At 38.7% G+C, this 23,697-nt stretch overlaps 1 protein-coding gene across 8 annotated transcripts in view; it reads left to right on the plus strand.

Annotated features, from left to right (window-relative positions):
- The window catches only part of Hecw (Hecw ubiquitin protein ligase), a 69,370-nt gene extending 48,601 nt beyond the window's left edge, over positions 1-20,769 (plus strand). For 6 of the 8 annotated variants that reach the window (XM_067785405.1, XM_067785407.1, XM_067785410.1 and 3 more), the window contains 3 exons: positions 13,055-13,243; positions 13,436-13,573; positions 15,415-16,390. In XM_067785405.1, the coding sequence (XP_067641506.1) occupies positions 13,055-13,243; positions 13,436-13,573; positions 15,415-16,351 (1,264 nt within the window). In that variant the 3' untranslated portion in view covers positions 16,352-16,390. Of the gene's footprint in view, positions 1-13,054; positions 13,244-13,435; positions 13,574-15,414; positions 16,391-16,416 lie in introns of those variants that run through there. The other 2 variants (XM_067785406.1, XM_067785408.1) reach the window with 2 other exon arrangements.
- The last annotated feature ends 2,928 nt before the right edge of the window (positions 20,770-23,697 follow it).

Raw genomic sequence — 23,697 nt, forward strand, 5'->3', positions numbered from 1 at the left:
CGCTGGCAACCTGCAGGGTTGCGCTACACAGCCCCTTGAATCTGGTATTTTAGTCGCCTCTTACGACAGGCATACCTACCGCGGGTATATTCTCGAAAACATTGAGAAAAACTTAAAACCGGGAGGCCTGAACCATAGAAATTCTGCGCGGAACACCGTGAATTTACAGTCAAATATTTCCTTTCATAACAATGAAGTGAGACAACCACTTTTTGAACAGAACTAACTGCTGTTTTAGTTTTGGCCAGCTAGATTGATCAAATACCCCACCGTGTGTTGGTGCATTTGTAAATTTATATATGCGCTTAGGGGCCTATGATGACATTTCACCCATCTTCCATCTAAAACAATTAAATGAACTCATAGGCCGCATATGTTTCACAGCACCTATGGCTCATCCCATAAGTACACGTGTTTGATGACAAAGCATTGGTCGTGATCAGGGAATGACTGATTGGCGGCAGACTTTGTGTTTTTCCACCGTTTATGCCGTCGTGTAATTTGAACTACAAAAATAAAACATTCGAATTGAGTTGTTGTTTGTGTGTAAATTTTTGTTTATTTACAATAAAAAAAAGAAGTCACAGCGTTAATGCGTAATAATTTGTATTATTTAGTCATCGATTACACCGGCATGCGAATATTACGTTTGTTATTTTTCTTAAACACATTTATACATACTCCTAAGGAAAATTTATTTTCGAACTCTCGAATTGTTTGATTGACATTATTGTTATTATTAGGCCTCGATGCGCTGCGATATATATTTAAATCTATTGTGCTTGACCTTTCAGTCTATTACTATATGTGAAGTTTTTCAATGTTTTTAAGCACCCCTTCAGGTTTTTTACTCCATATCACGAAGAGATTAAGAGTCACGCGACCTAGAAGGGAGCATCTGCCTGCCAGAGCGACGCATTCGCAGAAAATGTGAGCCGGTGTTTCATCCTCCAGCTCACAAAAGCGTCAGATTTGTGTATTGGATAAATTTAACTTACCATTGTAGTTTATATCATAGACTACAGTAGCCCGTGCAGTAACCAGTGAGAGTTTGAGGGTCCTCTCTGTTTAGATTAATGAGCTTGGCTGATACTCTCATTGTTGGTAGTATAAACCATTTGGCATGTCTTTGCCGTGATCATTTCATTCAGTTTTGTCTGGACTGCTTTGTTTCCCAGTTACTTATGATTTCCCTAGTGCGTACCTTTCTAAGCTTATAGAATTTGGATACAAATCAGTTTGAGCATTGTGCTATATTCAGGGACATTTGCTTTTGAAGTAATCCGAAGCTTGTGGGGACGATTAAATGTATCTGTTGAGGACCTATATATAAATGTGAAATCAGCAAGACTCATTAAATAAATTTCTTTGCAACCATCGATTACTACAACGAAGCTAGTAGGGTGAGAAAAGCTCTTAAGTGTTAAGTATGTCAATATGAGCCGAACTTAAAAAAATCGATGCTACCCCACTATTTTTCAGGCGAAAATCCATGCAATAGAAGTTTGCGGTAGAGAATGTGTACGGAGAAGCTTTTCCTCGAGGAGTGTCCTCATTATGTCAGACAGCTAGGATCTTAACGTGCCTTGCGTCTTACACTATTACTTTTCCACCCAGTATGATGCACATTCGATGATGAGTCTTCCATAAGGCCTTTACTTTCCCACTAGCCTCTTCAAGTGTCCTAGTGGGCCCTCGACGTTGTGAGTCATAGCAGGACGCTAGGATACGAGTCTTCTTCTTATGCCGCTATGTCCTCAGTGCCTCACCACGGCAGCCCCCACCCTTTCTTTCGATTTTGCGTGGCAACACTCGAGTCTGCGCGCTCTAAAGCCAGAACCCTTAACTCTAAATGAGACTACGGCTCTTAGATTAGCGCCACTTTAAACGAACCTTCGTTAAAAGTTATGAAGAATTAATTCGATGACGCTTTACGTCGTTTTAAATCATTTAGCTGTTTGTCCTCATCATGCAAATTCGTGGTTACGCCTTGGCCTTCTCCTTGTTCTCCTTATTTCATTTCCGGGAAGTCATTTTCTACCTCTACTGCTTTAAGCCTTTTATGATTATTGTCCGTAGGACTTCTCTTTCTGCGGCGCAGATTATTGCTGCCCTCGTCCCAGAGCATTTCTCAAACTCCGAATATTGCTTATCATTCACTTTCTTATTTATTTTAAGGATGTATTCGTGATCCTCCTTCATGAAGGAGAAGCTACTTGATCACACATAATGATGCCCCAAGGCGCTCTGCACACTACATCAAACCGTGGGCTTATTCTTTCGCTTTAGAGGTTTGGAACACCTCTTTCTAGCCACCTCAAGGTTACGTTCTTGCTACATCGCATCAACCTAACTCCATTGTTTGGTTCGTCCCACAGCATCATGATCATGACACTAGAAGTTTCTAATCTACAGAATTTCGTCTTTAGATAAATATCTACCCTAAACGATTGTTACAATCAATTACCGTCACAGTCAGGGACTGCTCCACCTTGCCACTCATCCCGTTGGGGAAAAACCGGAGTCACAGCATTACCTTCTTTTGGTTTATCAACCATTAAATCCATCCGCTCTATTCTTGGCATAATAACATCTACCTTTTTGACCTTGCAGCTTTCGAGGTACTTGCTCTTTCTCACTTAGGGCCCCTTTGTTCTCTAGCTCTAGATGTAGGTGTCTTGTCGAAGCGACCGTGACTAGGTCCTTTACGTATTTTAAAAGCAGGCTTATCATCTCCAACCGATCGCTGGCTCTTTTTTCTACCCGAAGCATATTTTTCCTCATACCGGTTTCGGTATCTAAGCTTTCGCTCTACCTGTCGGCTGAATTTAGTATCCGAGCCATCCATCTTGGTCGTAGGATTTCCTGCCTGAAAAGGCGTGCTCAGCGGCATTAAATAAGGGTAAGGAGAACCTTTGCTGTGGTAAGGCCACCGATAATTCCCCGTGCAGCACGCTATAATAAGAATTCACTGCGTAAGGTTTACTCTAATCCAAAATTAATATGCACGATAGTAATATTTTATTTGATGTACATACATACATACGTTTTTAACCCATATGTGTTTAATTGTGCGTGTAGGCACATGTGCGTAATCTATATAATTTAGCATCCATAATTGCTTTTTTTGGAATTTATATTCACCGGGTTTGGAAATTATATTTGTCGGGTACCAAATATTTTTATTGCGAATTTTGCAATTACGGCCGAATAGTTCAAGGGTAATTAATGTTAATTAATTATTTATGCTCACCTGCTACTATCGATATTTTTGTCAAAAAAAAAAAAATTACAACAGAGTTTAGACGCGCTTACTGGTACATAATGTATCACAAATAAAAGATACCTAAGTAGCACCGTTCCGGTTTTATGATACGACCAAGACTGGTCTCTTCATCATTCAGTTATCATTGGGGTTTAACAATTGAAGCTAAGATGGCACCCATGCGATGGGTTCAAAGAACTGGTTCCTTAACAGGACAATGGTAGAGACCTGAAATTTGCGGGACTCACTTTTTTGTATAATTTCAATATTTTTTCGGAATCTTTCGAAACCAGTCAGGAATTGTTTTGGTACTATTTTCGTTATCAATTCAATAATTTCATATCATGTTTCGGAATATTATTGGATTAATTCTAAGACTTTTGGAATTAATTTGGAAGTATTCCAGGTTCATTTGGATATCACTTCTGCAGTATTTTCTAGACTGTTTCCAATATCATTTTAAAATCATTTCGAAACTGCTTGGGAATTGTTTTCGAAGCCATTTAAAAATAGTTTACGGAATCATAGGAACTATTTCAGTCAACTTAACTGTACTAAACCGTATGTTTCAGCTTAATTTTTATAATTAAAACTTTGTTTTATTTTCAATATTCTTTACATTGAAATTTAATTTCAAAACAGTATGAATTCACGTTTCAAGCTTTGGTCACATCTTTTAAAAATACGAAAAAGTTATGAAAGTTCTTTAATAAAAATTTTTTCAATTATAAATCAAAAGCCGAAAATACAGTTATGTAATTCATTAAATTTTAGTCTACAAACTGCAAATTTTAAGTAGTTCAAAGTGACATAAGGTAAACGGCCAAAAGGTCCGATAACCTTATGACCATTTCAAATAACCACAAGATTAATTGGTGTTATGGCCACTCCAAATGCCCATAAGGTCAATTGATTTGACTTTATGGCCATTTCCGTTTGACCTTATGACCATTTCGGAAAAAAGACCATTATCAATAGACCAGAAATTTAATGGCGTCTTCTTCTTTTTTGGAAAAACTGATACCCTCATTTTGCACTCTTCAATTCTAACTGTGGTAATAGGTTACCTGGCGCTGAAATTGTAAGTAATGTTGCTCCCTTTCTTATTCAGAGGGAAATATTTTGTGAAAGGAACCCACAGGCTTACGTGAGAGAAGTGAAGAACCAATAGGTCGACGTTATTTCCAGAAAAGCAAATCTTTTCAGCACAAAAACAAGAAACTTCAATAAATATGATATTTCACTTACATAAATGAAAATTTGAAATAATATGCTATTTTTTGAATCTAGTGAAACATAACTGTAATTCAACAGTTTTTATCATTTGAAGCCAAAAGAAAATAATTGACCCAATGGCCACTCGAGAAAAAATATTTGACTTTACAACCATTTCAGAAAAGCAGGATGGTCATAATATCAATATCATTGACTTGTAACCATTTGAGGGTTGTCTCTGTGACATAAGGTCAATTGAATATCAGTTGAATATCAATTGACAGGGCATTATTCCAACAAATTTTGATGTAGGGCGTTTTCCAAAAGTTTCCCAAGGTAGTGTGTTTTCAAAAAGGCAACCAAAATAGGGTGGTAGTCATACACATTTTTTTTTCCATATAAACAAATCGGAGGTGTGACATAAGGTCAATTGAATATCAATTGAATATAGGGTGGTAGTCATACACATTTTTTTTTTTTTTTTGAATATCAGTTGAATATCAATTGACCTTATGTCACACCTCCGATTTGCTTATCTGAAAAAAATTCGTATGACTACCACCCTATTTCGGCTGCCGTTTTGAAAACACACTACCTTGGGAACTTTTGGAGAACATAGAGCGTTCTCAGGATTTTGTTGGAATAATGCCCTACTTCAGAATTTTATGAAAAATCGCCCCATCTCAAAATTTGTTTCAATTTGTTGTTTATATGAACAAAAATTCAATACGTTTTGGGCATTTGTAAAAAAAACCTTCAATGCAATTCTAAGATAGTTGTTTTCGAAAAATATTCTGTGATAGGGCTTTTTTGAACTGGAAGCCAAGATAGGTTGATATTCCACTCAGAATACGATATACAATTCTTTAGTACAATTGTGAGTGGGTTATGTTATGAATTTGGGTATACTTGACGTGAATGGATGAAGGTGTTCTGCAGTAAAATTTGAATTTCGCGAAAATCCAAAAGTGCGACATAACAACGTACTCGTCTTTATATAAACAAGTATGCACATTTTATTTATTCACAATTTGCCAAAAAGATTATGGCATTGTGAATCTCTGCTACTCTTGACAAATAATGCAAACAAATAAATTTAGCAACTTCAAAAATAATCTTTATTAATTTGTTAGGCACATTCGCAGCCAATTTAATATGATTAAATTTTAAGTAGACAATAAACAAATTGATTGTAAATTGTTCATAGTGTAAACAAATTATAGCAATCAAATATTTGTAGCGATAGCTTAGGATTTTAATCATATACATATGTACATATGTAATACTCCTCTATATTGCTAATAGAAAATGCTCGCAATGAGTTTTGAATTCGAAATCAAAAGAAGACAGCCTACAAAATTTGTGTGATTGTAGCAGCATAGGTGTGACAAGAAAAAATTTTAATTTAGGTACATTCGATTACTGAATGCAAAAACAAAAACATTTAAACAGCAATATATCGGCACTCTGATGTTTGTGAGAGTACCTCACCTGTAGCAGCAATATAGGAGTATTACTACATATGGGTCGAAATTTCTCAAGTGGGCCACTTTAAAATTTATTGTCTCAGATTTCATGATTAATAAGGTTTTTAATCGGTTTGGAAGTAAAAACCCAATATATTTTTGCAAAAAAAATTTATTTACATTAGTTATTAACAGTTAAGAGTTTTTGATCATGTTATTTTAGATAGATAGATAGATAATTAATTGAGGATCGCACTGCGACCACTGGTCTATTGTGCCCTAAACTGCTTCACAGCACCTCATCCAAGCCGACTTCTCTGATGAACCCTAGCAGTTCACCTGGCTTGAGGGATTTGATGTGAGAATGCTCCGGCCATGGTGAGCCCAAAAACTTAGCCCTACGTCTTGAGATTGCGTCACATTCCAGGAGTATATGTTCCGCCGTCTCCGTTGATCGATCACAAAATCAGCATGTATTGTTCGATAGTATGCCCAGCTTCTGCATGTGGCTGTTCAGTCTGCAATGTCCTCTAAGAATAGCTGTTAGGATCCTCAGGTTATCTTTCGACAGGACCATTAATGCCCTATATCGAGTTGTGTTGTAGCCCCCTAGCAGTAACTTAGATTGCCTCAGGCCTGGCATATTGCGCCAGTTTTCTTCCCTCTTTTCCCTTTCTTCTACTAGTAGATGCCCTCTGATTTCCTGCGGGCCTACTGCCGGGAACGGCTCAGGACCAATAGGTCGTGTCGTTGCTGCCTCTCTTGCCAGGCTGTCCGCTTCCTCATTTCCTTCCACTCCCCTGTGGCCAGGAACCCAGGCCAACAACAGTTTGTTGTGTGCTCCTAGTTGATTTAGCTTTTCAACGCACTCAAGGACTAGTGCTGATTTTATTTCAGACGCCGAGATCGCCTTGAGGGCGGTCTGACTGTCACTGAGTGTGGCAATTGTTTCATTGGAGTATTCGCGCTGAAGGTTCAGGTCAGCAAACTGGCTTATAGCGAATACTTCCGCTTGAAAAATGCTCGGGTGTGCTCCCAGAGGCGTTGATATCTTGGCTCTGGGTCCAATGACTCCAGATCCAATCCCCTCTAGCGTCTTCGAGCCATCGGTATACCATACTATTCTATTTAGCTGATGAATGTACACAATTCTGCTTTCCTCCCACATACCCTTGTCTCCCAGTTCTACTTTGTACCTTCTCTCATAGACTATCTGCCTGAGGATATCATCCCTCGGGAGTTGAGAGATTGGGATCTTCTCTCTCAATTCCTCCATGTTTCGGGACGATATGACTTTACCTATGCCCGAGCCCTCCTTAGCAAGATTCAGGAGGGTTCACTTGGCTGACTGCTCTATTGATATATGCAGCGGGGTCAGATCGAGGACAGCCTCCAGCGCTGCTGTAGGGCATGTGCGCATAGCTCCCGTGATGCATACACATGCCAGTCGGTAGGGCCCTTCTTCTGGTGAAAGGGATGATGGTCGTTTTAGATGGGTTGATGGCACACCATCCCTTTGTAATATTCAATGCTCTCTGTATTATGTCACAGAGCGTACTCTCGAATTTACCCCTTGCAATTATGACGATATCGTCAGCATATCCCTGGCATCTTATGCCACTGTCAGATAGCTTTTGCAAGAGTTCATCCACTACTAGGTTCCACAGGAGGGGTGATAGAACACCTCCTTGAGGGCACCCCCTCGTGGTATTAACCTTAACTGCGCTGGTGCCTACATGGACTCAGCGATTCTTGTGCGGAGTAGATTGTCAATCCATCTCTGGATAGGCATCTGAATTCCTCTTCTCTGCAGTGGTATGTTTACGCTTTCGTGAGATGTGTTGGTCAAGGCACCCTCAATGTCAAGGAAAGCGCAAATCACTGTTTCCTCTGTTTCGAACGCCCTCTGTATTTCAGATGTTAATTGGTACAGAGCTGTGTCCGTGGACCAACCCGCTCTGTACGCATGCTGGCTATGATGTAGGGGCCAGCTCTTGAGGGCGTTCGACCTAATTTCTTGGTCCAATATCTTTTACATTGCCTTCAAGACAAGGGAAGTTAGACTTATTGGTCTGAAGGACTTTGCCTGCGAATAGTCCTTTTTTCCTACTTTTGGTATGAAAACCACTTTTGCTCTTCTCCACATCATGGGTATATATCCCAGTGCCAGGCTATCTCTCATGATCCTGGCCAGATGTGGGATAATCTGTGTCCCTTGCTGCATTAGCGCGGGTAGATGCCATCCACCCCCGGAGATTTGTATTTCTCAAAGGATTCCACTGCCCATCTGACTCTGGCCTGACTGAAGAGGGAGTTGGCAAATTGCCAGTCTGATGGGGTTGGTTTCACTCTGGGGAACACAGGTTCCGGTACTTGCGGAGAGGCACCCGGAAAATGCGTTTGTAGCAGGGCCCTCGCTCGCTCCTCCACCGTTCCGGTATAGGTACTGTCTGGGAGCCTAATCGCTAAGTTAATCTCCCTCTGCTCTTTGGCTAGGGCCTTGTGGAGCTTTGCCGCTGCAGGTGTGCTAGAAATTCCCTCACAGAAATTTCTGAAACATTCCCTCTTAGCTTTCCTTATCTCTTTATTGTACTCTGTTAGATTTTGAGTGTATTCCTCCCAGTTGCCGGTTCTTCTTGCCCCGTTAAAGAGTTTCCTGAGTTCCTTTCTTAGTAGTGTCAGGTCATGCGACCACCACGGGGTTGCCTTCTTACCCTTAACTAGGGAGACTCGGCAACTGGAGTTGTAGGCATCTATCATTATCTGATTTGCTCTATCCACTCTGCCCTCTAACTCAGTACAGTTAGTGCTTCTGCTCTTATTTCTGAGACTATCCGCGTTAGCCTCTATGATACTTTTGTAGCTGCCCCAGTCTGTTTTCCTGGGATTTCTTTTAGGGCTGGATTGCCCCGATACAGCACCCAGCTCAAACCTTATGGTCCTGTGATCCGTTTGGGAGGGTTCTTCTTAGACTCTCCATTTCGAGATCATATTCTCAGCTAGGTTGTTGCCAAGTGTTATATCTAGGACCTCTGCCCTGACTCTCGTAACAAACGTCGGTTTGCTCCCGACGTTATATATATTCAAATCGTTGCTGACTATATATTCTAGTAAACACTCACCCCTTTGGTTGGTATCACTGCTGCCCCACTCCGTGTTTTGGAAGTTAGCATCGCTTCCTATGATCAACGAAAGTTTCGCTCTTCTGCAGTGCTCAACTAGCTTCTGCACGTTAACTGGAGGGACTGTGCTGTCGTCCCCCGGGAAGTAGGCTGCGGCCAGCACAATGCTGGTGTTGTCTCCATTCACCTTTGCCTCGATCTGCACCGCCACCAGATCACGACTTAAAAATTCTGTAATGCAAAAATAGTTAATATTTGCTTTAAGCATTACACATGCTCTTGGTCTCTGCTGTGAGAGATCCCAAATAACTTTGTTACTACTCGCATTAAGGTCCCTCACCTGTCCCTTGTAAGCCCAAGGTTCTTGTGTGAGGGCGATGCCCAGATCATCCGAGGCGAACCTCCTCACCAGTACAGCCGAGGCTGCAATGGCGTGGTGGAGGTTGATCTGAGCTATTTTTATGCTTGTGTCGGTCATTTTGGCCCGGCCGGCCTCATCGGTCCGTTTCTGCGTATAATTTGATACGATTCCTCGTCTATGCCCACGTCGAGACGTAGGCCTGTTTCCTCTGCGCTACAATTAATAACGCGCCATATCTGCGTCCTGAGGGCCTCATTTTGGTTGGCGAGGAGCCGTAACGCAAAATTTTTGGGGCGTTCCGCACTTCTGGGGAGGAACATAGTCACATTATGCGTTGGCGGTATTTCATCCCCGCGTCTCGTGCATAATTGTGGCCCTGTCCACCCCTCAAGCGGCGGTATCACTTCGACGAGCCACTTAACCGTTTTCTCGTCCTCGCAGTCTACGAGGAGGAGCCCTGCTCGGAAGTATACCCCGAAAAAAACTAGGGCATGCCCACATCCCCTGAACACTCCGTCCATTATGAGCTCTTGGAGATTCGTCAGGTCCTCTTGACTTAGGGCCTCCGCTGGGTAGTTACTGGGCAGAACAGCTATTCGGATACCCCTAAGGGCTTCCGAATAGCTCTGCTGCCTTGGTGCCATCTCAGCGGGTACCCCAGTCGCCCTGGCTTGATTCTCCCTGCCCGTGGATGCAGTTTTCCAGGGAGCGTGGGCCCGTTGGCTCTTAGAACTTGGAGTTTCCTCCGGCGTAATTTGCCCGATCCTGCGCTTTTCAGCGGGAGCGGGCGCATGCTGGTCAGCTGCCGCTGGCTGTGCTCTTCTTCCTTCGCTTCTACCTCTTTGAGCATTGGCTTTTCTTTGCCCGTGGTCTGGTTCATGCCTACGCTCATCTGCCCTGGCTCTTGCCTCCCTGGGCGACAGGCTTTCCTCGAGATATCTTTTTACCCCAGCCCCACTTAGTCCAAAGCGCCTCTTATCATCCAGCGCTCCTGGACTGCCCCGTGGTGGAAGTGTAGGTTGCCTGCCTCTGTTGTGCCTTCTGTTAGGCCGCTTCCACTCCGCCGGGTTTCGGTCTTTACTTTTCCCTTCCTGGGACTTTCCATAGTTGCTCTGTGAGCTGCTACCTGAGTCATGCTCCGACGGTGAGCGCCTAGACTTACTCGTCCCTCTAGAGAGACTGCTAGGGTGGTGGTTTTCGTGCTTGGGTGCACCGGCGTAGCCTCGCTTTGTCAGCTTTTCTCGCTCTCCGGCAGTCAATTCTTTTGCTTTCTCTTGCTTCTCTCCATGGATCGCGGGTTTGTTGCCTGCCGCCGCCTTCTGCTCTCCTTTTTTTACCTTGCCCGGGCTGCTTACCAGTGGATAGGGGTCCACTGGGGATCGCGGGTTTCTCTGCTTCCTGGTTGGAATGCTCTTCGGGCCCGCGCTGCTCTCCTTGGGTTTTGGTGTTGCCCTTGGGGTTCGCGGTTTTAAGAGCCGGTTCTCTGTATACTCCATTGCTTGGGGGGGGGGGGGGGGGGGGGGGGGTTCATCCCTCTGATGCTCTAAGAAGAGCATTGCCTCCTCTCTCGTGAGGCTGACCAGGAATTGCCTGGAATACGTGCGTGGCCTGCTGCTTCTCTGCCCGCTGCTCTGGAGCCCGTTTTTTTTGTTGTGCTTTTGTTGTTGTTGTTAGTTTTTTGTTGTTAGTGTTATGTTGTTAGTTTTTTGTTGTTGTTCATGTTTTTCTTACGACAACTTGCTTGACATGGCAAGCGTTGTTGTCAATGCTTTAATTTGGGGAACTGGGTTGGTCCGCCGCGGCAGATCCCCTTGACGCGGTAAGGCCATGGTTACTCCCCAAGGTGGCCCGGTGTTGGGCAGGCGACGTTATAATACAGCCGGTGTTGTGGACCTCCTGGCTGCAAACCAGTCCAAAGGGCACGGTGACGCATGACACCCTGGATTAGGAGGTGACAGTTCCTGGTTACCGATCGCATTCGACCAAATCTGTCAGGTGAGCGCGGTTGCCCCGCTCCCATCTGACCAATTAGGATCATATGCGATCGGCGTAAGCCCCTGCACCGCTACAAGCTGACTGTCTTCGCAGGAGATCATGTTATTTTAAAAAATTAATAACTCGTGAATGGTTTTTCGTAACTCAACGTTTTCTACATCAACATTTTCGTCAATTAATATACGGTAACGATTTTAGGGAAATCCGCTTGTCTGAAACCTTCTGATAACGTTCGAATCGCTAATCTGTTGAATAAGTCAATCCAATATTCTGTATTGCAAAATGGTCTTTATTGGACTACTTTGGGAGTAGTACAATTATACTTCACAATTATACTTCATTTCGCAACTGATAGCGTGTTTAAATCAAACTGATTCCTGATTTTTCAGCTTGCGCTGCTTTTATACTGTCCGTTACTTCGTTCGCATATTTCTCCAAAGGTCTAGACGTTTCACCTTCTAGAACTTTTGTATGTCCTGCTTGGTAATTAGTTATATGAGTACTACTTCGGCTGAAGACCACATCTGTGTGTGTGAGATAGCTCTTCGTCGCCTTCTACATAAGTGTTGCTAGCTTTTATGTGTACATGTACATACCATACGAGTGTTTTTGTTGTTGTGTTATTATTTACTAACAACTTAGTGATGCTAATATTCGTCACAATACTTTGCCATAAGGCGGATTACTCCAAGTCTTGGAGTCCAAGAAGAATATCCTTTGCCATATTGATGAGTATTGAACACTCAACAAAATAGCTTAGTAATAACTTAATTTTTTACAATTTTTTTTATATAAACTTAATTTTTCGATGAAGTAAATTTTGACCTTGAATAACTTTTGAATCAATAGCAATAAATGTGGCTAAAACTGTTTGTACAGCGTGTTCTATATGGGACTAGTAAGACAATGGTGGCGGACCTGAAATTTTACGGGAATCAGTTTTTTTTATAATTTCAAGATTGTTCCAGGATCGGAACCAGTCAGAGACTGTTTTCAGAACTATTTTCGGGATCAATTCAATAATTCCAGTACTATTTGGGTATAGTTTCCAGATCGTTTCGGGATCTTATTGGATTAAATCCAAGACTATTTTGGGAATTTGATCATTTCGGGATTATTTTCGCGGTAAATAGAAATAAAATAAATAAATGGCGCGATTTACCTTCGAAGAGATCTAAGCCGAGCTTCTCTTCTGGCGGAACGAGATCTACATGTTTTATGCCGATTCCAAACGGTAAGGCATATGAATTTTCACTGAGAAGCTTTTCATGGCAGAAATACATTCCGAGTGTTTGCCAAGTCACTGCCGAGGGGCAACCCTGCTTTTCTTTCCCTGCTTTTTTTTTACTTTCTTCTAATTGAAAAAATGTTTGATGTTACTTTTTCCGGGAGGTGGGCCCAAGACCTTCGGTGTAGTGAGCGAAGTACGCTACCATCACACCATAGTTAAAACTTTTTGTACAGCGTTTCAGAAATTAAAAGTTCAACACACTCTAATATACGGAACTTCCACATAAAATTCTGTTCGATAAAAATTCACGAACACGTCTGCTATTTTTGTTATTGAATAAGTTTTTTAATTCAACTATGTATATAAATTAATTACAATTTGTTCTTAATTTCTTTACAGCCTTTTCGAACAGGAGATTATGAGCTATGTTCCTATTGAAGAACGCAGTCCTCAGGGTTCACCAGTACTAAACTCGCGCATGCTACAACGTGCACCGCCGCCATTCCGGCGTGATTTCGAAGCGAAATTACGTGGATTCTATCGCAAATTGGAATCAAAGGGTTATGGACAGGGTCCACACAAATTAAAGTAAGAATTATTTAAAATTGATTCGGTATTTCACAGGATTGTCGTATTCGTTGTAAAGTCTTGAGTTTTAAGTCGTTTTTAGATAGCCAATATGAAATTTGTTTAAAACATAACTCCGAATGGTAGACCTTGTGAATCGCTAAATATATATATTTTTCCACTTGCCATAATAAAATATTAATTTCTCTTTAGATTGCAAATAAGGCGCACACATTTACTAGAAGACGCTTTCCGACGTATAATGTCTGCCAACAAAAAAGATTTACAACGTGGACGTCTCGCTGTGCTGTGGGATACTGAAGAGGGCTTAGATTATGGTGGACCATCAAGGTATGAAGTAGTATTACTTGTGGGTTGTTTTTATTTGAAAACGACCAATGGTTTAATTTACGTTTTTTAATTATTTAATTCTTTATTCAATTTCAAAAATCTGTCTGGACGGGGACACACACTGTCTGGGAGAAGCTCCTTTTTAGTTAGTTTAAGATCTAGGTATCATATTGATAAGATGTCTAACAATTTTTTAAAAGTGGGAAGTGCCTCGAGTTTATGGGATAGTTTCGGCTCACTTTCAGGAGAATTTCAAAATTGTTTTAGTGATTATATCGACAATATTTCCGGATCATTTCTGATTTATTTTATGGAACAATTTTGGGTATATTTCGGGAAAATTTTATGGTAATTTTAAAATTTATTCGGTGATAGTTAGAGATTATTATTGGAGTATCTCCAGATTATTTCGAAATAATTTTGAAGCTGTTTCGTTGTTTGTTTTGGGACTACAGTTTCCGTATTATTATTTCGAAACTATGTCGGGATAACTTCGAGATTTGTGTGGACTATCTCGTATCTTCAGATCAATTCGGGACTATTTCGTAGTTATTTTGTTGTTGTTTACTCTGGAACTATCATTTTCGAATTAATAATGCCATATAATTATGAGCTTTATTATATTTATATAACTTCAAGATAATTTTCGGAATATGTTTGTGACTGTTCAAGGGATTGTATCAGAAAAGTTTTCAGTATCTTTTCAAGCCTTTTTCGCGGTCATTCGATATCACTTTGGCAATATTTCGTAACTATTTTGGGATTATTTTTCGACCGTTGAGGATTATAAAAAATAAATAAATCGTGCATGTTTTAAATTTTTCCTACAAATTGGCGGGACGGGACCGGCTTCTGCAAGGCAGATTAATTTTCACTGAGAACCTCTTCATGGCAAAAAGTACACTCGTATTGTTTGCCAAGTAACTGCCGAGGGGCGACCCTGCTTAGAATGTTGCTTTGAACTTGAACCCAGGACATTCGGTCCCACCACGCCACGGCGGCCATCGTTTCGGAATTGTGCTCGGGATAATTTCGCAGCAATTTGATGTTCTCGGTCACTCTGGTCCAGATTTTGGTCGATATCTCGAAATCGCCTTCACATATATTCCTTTTAAAACCCTCATTAATACTTTTAATTTGATACCCATATCGTACAAACACATTCTAGAGTCACCCTGGTCCACCTTTATGGCGATATCTCGAAAAAGTGTCCACCTATAGAACTATGGCCTACTCCCTTCTAAAACACTCTTTAATACCTTCCATTTGATACCCATGTCATACAAACACATTCCAGAGTTACCTTAGGTTCATTTTCCTACATGGTGATTTTCCCTTATTTTGTCTTCAAAGCTCTCAGCTGAGTATGTAATGTTCGGTTACACCCGAACTTAGCCTTCCATACTTGTTTGTAATTACTTACCTTTTATTGAAAAAACCACACATTTTAAAAACTATTGTTTTCTGTTTCAAAATTAAATCCATTTTTAAGCCGAAACTTACGAAATGAAAAAAAAAACTTTTTTTATTGAATATTTAGGGAAAAATTAAAACAAACGATGCGTCCGGACGGACAACCTTTAAAAAATCTTTTTTTTGATAAGTATACTATAAAAGACTCCGGTCTTAAAGTGTTTCATGATTTCAAAATTTTGTAAATTTTAGAGTACTCGAAATTTTCTGTATTTCATTAGCGAGACTTGCTCATATGGTTTTATACAATGTTTTTGTTATTGATATTAGAGAAAAAAGAAATCATTTGAAAAACTGGAAATAAAAAGTTTTAAAATTTTTCATTAATTCTTCGTTCATTTCATTAATTTTTACTTTCATTTTTGTAGAGAATTCTTCTTTTTGCTCTCACGCGAACTCTTCAACCCTTACTATGGCCTATTCGAATATTCAGCAAATGACACTTACACCGTACAAGTTTCACCATTATCAGCGTTTGTGGACAATTGTCATGATTGGTTTCGGTTTGGCGGGCGTGTTTTGGGCTTGGCACTCGTACATCAATATTTATTGGATGCCTTTTTTACGCGCCCCTTTTATAAGGCGTTGCTGCGTTTACCCGTTGCATTAAGTGATCTGGAATCGCTCGACAATGAATTTCATCAATCGTTACAATGGATACGAGACAATGACATTGGCAACGGTATTGATTTGGGTTTAACATTTTGTGTTACCGAAGAGTTATTGGGACGTGTGGTGGAGCGTGAATTGAAACCAGGTGGTAAGAATTTAATTGTTAATGAGAAAAATAAAAAAGAATATTTGGAACGTATGATTAAATGGCGTTTGGAGCGTGGTGTACAAGAGCAAACCGAATCGTTGGTGCGTGGCTTTTATGAAGTGGTCGATGCGCGTCTCGTCTCCGTTTTTGATGCACGCGAATTGGAATTAGTTATTGCGGGTACAGCGGAAATTGATATTAATGATTGGCGTTTAAATACCGAATATCGTTCGGGTTATCATGATAATCATCAAGTGATCATATGGTTTTGGCAAGTCATCGAAAAATTTACAAATGAGCAACGTTTACGCATGTTACAATTTGTTACGGGCACTTCGAGTATACCATATGAAGGTTTTTCGTCATTACGCGGCTCAACGGGAGCACGTCGTTTTTGTATTGAAAAATGGGGCAAACCGAATGCATTGCCACGTGCACACACCTGCTTTAATCGCTTAGATTTACCGCCTTATCCTACACCAGAGCTATTGTTTGAGAAATTGCTGTTGGCAGTAGAGGAAACGAATACATTTGGTATAGAGTAGATATGTAAGTACGAATGTTTGCATGTGAGTTTAGTAGTCATTATGCTATGTTACATTAATTACAGCAGTGCTGGTTACAATAGCAAGCAGCAATTTGTTTATAGTCAGTAAAAAAATTGCATCAATATAAATTAAGTTAATTTATTAAAATTATTTATTATTGATAGAATTGCGAAGAAAAAAGTGATATTTTTAATTACGAATATTTATTTATTTTAGCATTAACTTATTCATAAGTATTTAGTATGTATGTATGTATATTATGCGATATTGTATTTATAAATTATACAGCCCAATTCTTAATAATTTTTTCGGGATAACTTTTCCTTATCTTCATACTTTTTTATATGAGAATAAGAAAATCTCCCTTGACAAAAATTATAAAGAATTGTGCTGATAACATAGGCCGACAAATTTAAAACCCAGTAACGAGCCAATACTTTTGCAAAAGCCATCGGTATACGGAATTTAATCCAGTCTCAGAATTTTTAAATTGGTTCTAGTTTTCGAGATATTTGTACCTGAAAATGCTAAAAACACGTTTTTCTGCTATATTCGCTACACTTTTTCTTCGCGAAAATTTCTTTTTATTACAAAACGTCATATAAGCTTTGAAAGTGAAATTATTTGCCTTGAAAATGTAGCTTTATTTTTTGAAGGTCCGTTTCGATTTCAGGTATCCTTCTTGTAACTTTATTAAGGGCCTATTAATGGTGACTTATCCATAACCAGATAAAACAGCTGATTGAACCAACCTTATGGAAATCAATGTAATCGATTAATGGTGCCATACCATAATGCTAACGCCATAACCATACCATAGCCAACCAATTGGTTTTTGGTTTTTCGCCATGTCCATAACCTAAAAAATATTTGATTTGGAGAATTTATTAACTTCTTGTAGATTTTATTTATTGTTTTGGATACGTTTTGACTAAGAGACTTATTTTTTGTGGTATATGTTTGTAATTTTTGGCGTTTCTTCATTTTTATGATATTTTCACAATTTTTAGGTTAAGGCACATACAACTCATGCCAATTTGATATGGATAAGTAAAAATATGGTTACGACTCTGGCATTAGGGTTAAGGAATGTTAACTGGCTCTTTAGGCTTGCCATATTTTCTTCCCACAAAGTTTCTTAACAAATTTGATTCAAGGTTCGATGCGAGCTCAAGGCCAGAACAATAATTTTTTTCTAATGATAATTATTGTTATTTTTTAATTTTTCTAAATTTGAAAATTTGTATTTTGTTTTTGGAATAGTAGGTAGAAAATTTTTCAGGCAACCTGCCATAGCTGCGCAGATAGATCCATTTCGAAGGGTGCTAAGCCTTCATCATCAGTCCGCTTTAGGCACGCTGCGCTAGCCATTTAGCTATACAGCGGTGGTTTGTTTGACTGACAAATCGCTACTTCTATTCCGTCTTACCAACTATATTTATTCAGTGTTGCGCCATCTGTTGCAAATCACTGATAATGCTTACTATTCCAAAAACAAAATACAATTTTTCAAATTTAGAAAAATAATTACACTTGATCACAAAGTCCAATTTTTTTTCTGCACCAGAGACGCCATTATGAAATTCCTATGGAAAATCACCCCCTGATTTCGAAAATCAAGATTATTTTTAATTCTATGGTAACGTTTTTGAGATATTTACGAATAACCGTTTTTCCAAAAAAAAAAAAAATTGGGTCCACTTAATCATATCTATCTCAAGAACGAATTGAGGAATTCCAAAACGGTTTGAAGATTTTAAAAGGTAATAAAATTTGAAATAAACTGTGCATACAACACTTTTTGCTAGGCCCTGCAGATTCAAAGATAACGAACAATCATTACGGGTTTTTTCAATTTTTTTTGTAAAAATATAAAAAAAATTGTACTTTGCGAGGAAGGATCTCGAAAACTTTTTATTTTTTTGCAGATTTGTTTTTTTCTCTCTAATCTCTGTTTTATTACAAAAAAATAAGCTTCCATTCAACAAAGTCGATGGACTAATACGAAAGTTATAAGCATTCAAGTAAATATATCCATTTAATACTTAAGTACCCTACTGGTAAAAGATAACGAACAAATCTTTGAATCTGCAGGGCCTAGCAAAAAGTGTTGTATGTTTATAGAAAACTAGCAGACCTGGCAGACGTTGGTCTGCCCTAAATTTGGCCTATCTGCATTTTTTAATAAGCTTTTTCCGTCTAACTCTGCCCTCCCCCACCCCTCTTCACTTTTTCCTCATCCTTATATTCACTCCTCCTTCCGTCTTTTTCGCTTCATCTATCTCCATATTCGTCTCATTCTATTTCTTTCTCAGTATACTTCTACTTTTCTCTTCTCTCACCTTCTTCTCATTCTTCTTCATCCCTTATTGCCTGTCCCAGAGGGTGGTATGTATTTTGTTCCAGTCCCAGTCCCAGTCCCACTCCGAGTCTCAGTCCCGGTCCTAGTTCTAATCCCAGTCCCAGTCCGTCTCTGGTTAACTTCCCGGAAAAAAGGACCGTAAATACTAATATAGGCAAATTTATATACCAAATTTTCAAATTTTGAATTTTTTGTAAAAAAAAATCATAACTCAAGAATGGCTAAACCGATTTGGGATTTCAAAATCAACTAAACATCATCTCTCCTTCCTGTATCTTTCCTAAAAATTTCATGGCAATCTTTCTATCCGTTCTCGAGTTATGGAGTGACAATCAAAATGTACACTTCGTTTTATATATATATATTTTATTACCTTTTAAAAGTTTCGTCTCCGTTTTGGAATTGCTCAATTCGTTCTTGAGATATAAATGATTTTGGCTGTAAACCAGTGTTATCATTAGAAAAAAAATTATTGTTCTGGCCTTGAGCTCGCGTCGAATCTTGAATCATTTATCAATAGGCCGATAAAAACCAAAAATAATTGTTAACAAATTTGAAGTATACTTTTAGGCACTTTGGTCACTAAACTAAACATGTAGGTGCATGTAGCTGGATGTTATAACTAAAATTATAATAAACGATTAAAACAAAACATTTAAGAGAAAAGGAACTATATCGATCCATCTGCTACACAACTTCAAACTCTATATAAGAAAGTCTGCCTGAAATTATGCTATACATATTGCTTTATGTTAGCAATGAGCAAGGACGAGAGCACGTTCATGTATATATCAATATAACACAAGTCAACATCGGAGAAATTAAAAAAAACGTTTGTGAGGAAATGTAGATTTTTAATGTCAAAATTACGTATTGAAGCAGCCGAAAAACGTTATTTTCGTACCTTCTTGTAAGAATATCTCGAAAACAAGAAGACAAATGAAACATTTTATTGGCTATTCAGATTTACCGAACCCAAGACTTCGAAAAGTATAAGCTTATTTCTGGGTCTGGTTTTTTTTTTTTTTAATTTTGTCGGCATGTGAAAGTTATACATTCCGTGTTAATTTCCTTTCGTGGAAATTACACTCTGAAGTTGTATATATCCATTAGTTTCGTATCAAACGAAGTTTGAGTCAAAGTCATCTGAACCAATTTCGTAACATGTCTTTGAAAACAAATTCGGGAAAGGGGTCTTTTCTAACAATATTCAGAGCTCTTTTGCAAGCTAGTTTGAGTTTTCAAGGCATATTGAAATTTATTCGACTGACTTCATTTAGGAACAATTGTGTTGGGCCGATTGATTCCAACTATGGCTGGGAGATCTGAAAATGTTTCTTTCATTGCTTTGGCAGTTTTAAATTTGCATGACAGAATAAAGCGAAATTGCAAAAGAGTATTCGGAGGTCACAGAGAGAATGAAAAAGAATTTCGCCTGGAAATATACAACATATTTTATAATCATCCCCGTTGTTGTTGTTGTATTAACAGTGCTGCATACCGTTCAGTTATCTTTCCCAGTAATATAATGCTCTATAAAATTTACAGTTTCAACAGGGTTGGACCATTGTGATGCTGTGCTGTTGGAGGCTTTATTAAATATGCACTAAGCTAACATAACAGCTATGTGCGTATCCACCGAAATTGTGAATTAAATTAAGCGTAAGAAAATGTTGCATACTTTAAGGCGGCGAATTTCTTTTTTGTTCTCTGTGGGCTTACATTGTACATTATACAACAATTTTCTATGAGACCCAATTTTTCGGAAATAATTTAATAAAACAACTTCACCCTCTAGCTCAAAAATTTCACTTTATTGAGCTTTCTATAAAAGAGGAGTCATAACAAGCCTCACGTGAGATGAAAATCTGTGCACCCTGCAAGACAAAGCGAATTGCCCTATGTTCTTTTTCTTAAAAACGTTTAACCGTTTCTCAAATACAGTAAAAAAGGTGTAGATCGTCGAGATGTAAGAGTGCTATATCACGCTATCTCGAATACCGTTTCGAAAACGATCTATTTCAGAGTTGGTTTAAAGAAAACTATCTTTTGCGAGGGCATATGTATGAATTTATTGCTGAGATAGTGCAGTTTTGCGGAATTTTTCGAACAAAATTTGATAAAGAACGTTTTTCAGTAGTCTGCTGAGTTAAGTTAGGTTAGTATAAAGGTCCCATTGTGATACCACGTGGATCTCTCCCCTACTCAAACCAACAGGTCGATTCAGCAAATGTCAGGAAGTTCTTAGGTTCCAACTTAGCCAGATCACAAATATCGTCAAAGAAGGGGGATCCCAGAGATTTCTTCCTCTTGCGCCAAAGCGCAGGACAATCGCACAAAAAATGCTTGACTGTTTCTATATCCTCTTCGTCTTTACAGCTCCTGCAATAATCATTAAAGGGACCACCAACCGTTGTGCAACCACCAGAGATATGTCCCCCCTTCCAAGAAGAAGGAGACTTCTAGTGCGTCTCGCGTCCCATTCCGGCCACACGAGCTTAGTATGGTAGCAGGATTCGGGATTGCTCCATCTCACACCCGCTTCCCTGAGGAAAATCCCTTTCACAGTGAGCTTACAGGTAGCGAGCGGCAAGCTCAATCCCTTCCAGGACGACGAAAGCTGAACGGATGTGCCCCCTCTTGCAAGTTCGTCAGCCATATCATTGCCCGGTATTTCCGAGTGTCCAGGCACCCATACCAGACTGAGGGAAGTTTGCTCAGCGATCTCGTTAAGAGATTTGCGGCATTTCTCTACTGTCCTTGGACTTACATGTGACCGATCCAAGCGCTTTTAGTGCAGAGTAAATACAAATTTGGTTATAGCCGTGAACAGCATTTCTCGGGTGGTCAACGGCCTCAGTTATAGCAGCCACCTCCGCCTGAAAGGCCCTGCAATGATGAGTTTACTGAGTTAGGGCGTTTTCGAACTGGCAGCCGAGATGAAGTTATATTCTACAAGGGTGCCGATATACAGCTTCCAAATAATTTATAGATGATTTAATTTCCAAAAGTCTAACAAATAATCATCGAATTCTTCAAAATAAATTATTGTTATACAAATATTAGATGTTAATTAATTTATTGCTATTTGTTACTACGCATATATGTTTATTATATATTTTTTAAGTAAAACTACTTAATTTAAAAACTCTACCTCTTCTTTGTAACTATAAAACAAATACACATTAAATATAAGATTTGCTCTCTCACTATGTGACATTAGTTTTAAGCGATAAATTATAAATATTAAAATAATAATAAGCAAAATTATTTAAATGTTTACGTAGCTATTCGAAAAATGTAGGTTAACCCGTCCATTTCTATGCAAAGATTTAGACGTTTCATAGTTGAAATTAATATCAGCGCCTTTATTCGAAATGGAAATGCAAATACAACAAAAGATACAACGTAAAAATAAAATAAATGTACTAGCAATTAAAATGTTTAAAGGAGAATAAATGAATTAAGAAAGTCGCACAATAGCTGCGTTTATAGTAGCGTAAAACCTCTTTACATCGCGGCAAATTAAAATTTATTATATAGTTATTGATTAATTTCGAACACTATGCGGTAAAATTAAAGTTTATCTTTGGACCAATTCATATTTTTTGATTTTATATTAAGGCCATAAGCAAAAAGTAACTTCTCCGTTTTTCGAAGTTCAAAACTGCACTCTACGTTATATAAATATTTTTATTATTTACTTAAAGGGAAAAATGTAATATTGTGGGCGGTCTGCCATCTTCACTATTTTGAATGGTTCACGTATATTTTTGTTTGTATATCGTTAGCTTAATTTTCAAGGTCCTATCCAGCAAATTTAAAATTTTACAGGACAACTTTTTTTCACATTCCCTACATTCAGAAATTTCTTTTCAAAAGTGGCGTAACTCCCTTGCTTTTGGTACTTACACTTTCGAATTTTTTTTGCTAAAAACGTGGTTTCTAGAAATCTGTTGGTCAGGGCCGTTGTGGATTAAAGTAACGATATATGATTTTTAATATTTTCGAAAATCAACCTTTGACCTGTTATACTACCTATTACATAAAGTTGAAAAGAAGAAAAATGTATACAGGGACCAAATCGTAACATCCGTGACCGTATAACTCGTCACGTAAAAACATGATTTTCGGATTATGACATACGTGAACGTACTACTTCGATGTAATTTGGGATCGCAACATACGTGACGAGTGACTGAACGTACACGTTACGTACCACTTTCATTCGAACACAAACTGGCGATCGTATACACACAAATTTCATTGAAAATGTAAGAAAATTGTTAAAATAAATCATATATGTAATACTCCTATATTGCTAATAGAAAATGCTCGCAATGTGTTTGGAATTCGAAATCAAAACAAGACAGCCTATAAAATTTTTGTGATTGTAGCAGCATAAGTGTGATAAGAAAAAATTGAAATTTAGGTACATTCGATTATTGAATACAAAAACAAAAACGTTAAAACAGCAACATATCGACACACTGATGTTTAGGATTGTTCCTAGCTTTTTGTAGAAATATAGTAGTATTACATATATGAAATAGATGAACAAAAAATAAAATATAATAATTTTCCAAACCAAAAGGAAATATTGGCGGAATTCATGGCAAGGCACCCGCTTTGGTACCGGCTTGCTTCAAATTTAACTCCGCCAGAAAGTAACTAAAAGCTTGTTAAGTTGCGAAATCTCTTCAAAAAACTGCAATAACTTTTTTTTTTACAAAGAAATAATACATAAATGATATGCTTACGCTTTGTTCGATAAGTCCAAAGGGTTACTACACTCTCTTAACCGCCTTCGGACTACCTTTTCCTAGCCTGCGCTATTACTGGAGCTCAAACAAAACAATAAAATTGGGTCCATCGCAGTTATTTACTTTTTATTTTAATTTTTGGTAACCAATTTGACACTTCAAAATCTATTGTGAGCTTAAAATACAATCCAAACTAATGTGGATCATAAAATTTATTG

Source organism: Eurosta solidaginis, chromosome 4 (genome assembly GCF_040869045.1).
Source record: "Eurosta solidaginis isolate ZX-2024a chromosome 4, ASM4086904v1, whole genome shotgun sequence".
Taxonomy (NCBI): domain Eukaryota; kingdom Metazoa; phylum Arthropoda; class Insecta; order Diptera; family Tephritidae; genus Eurosta; species Eurosta solidaginis.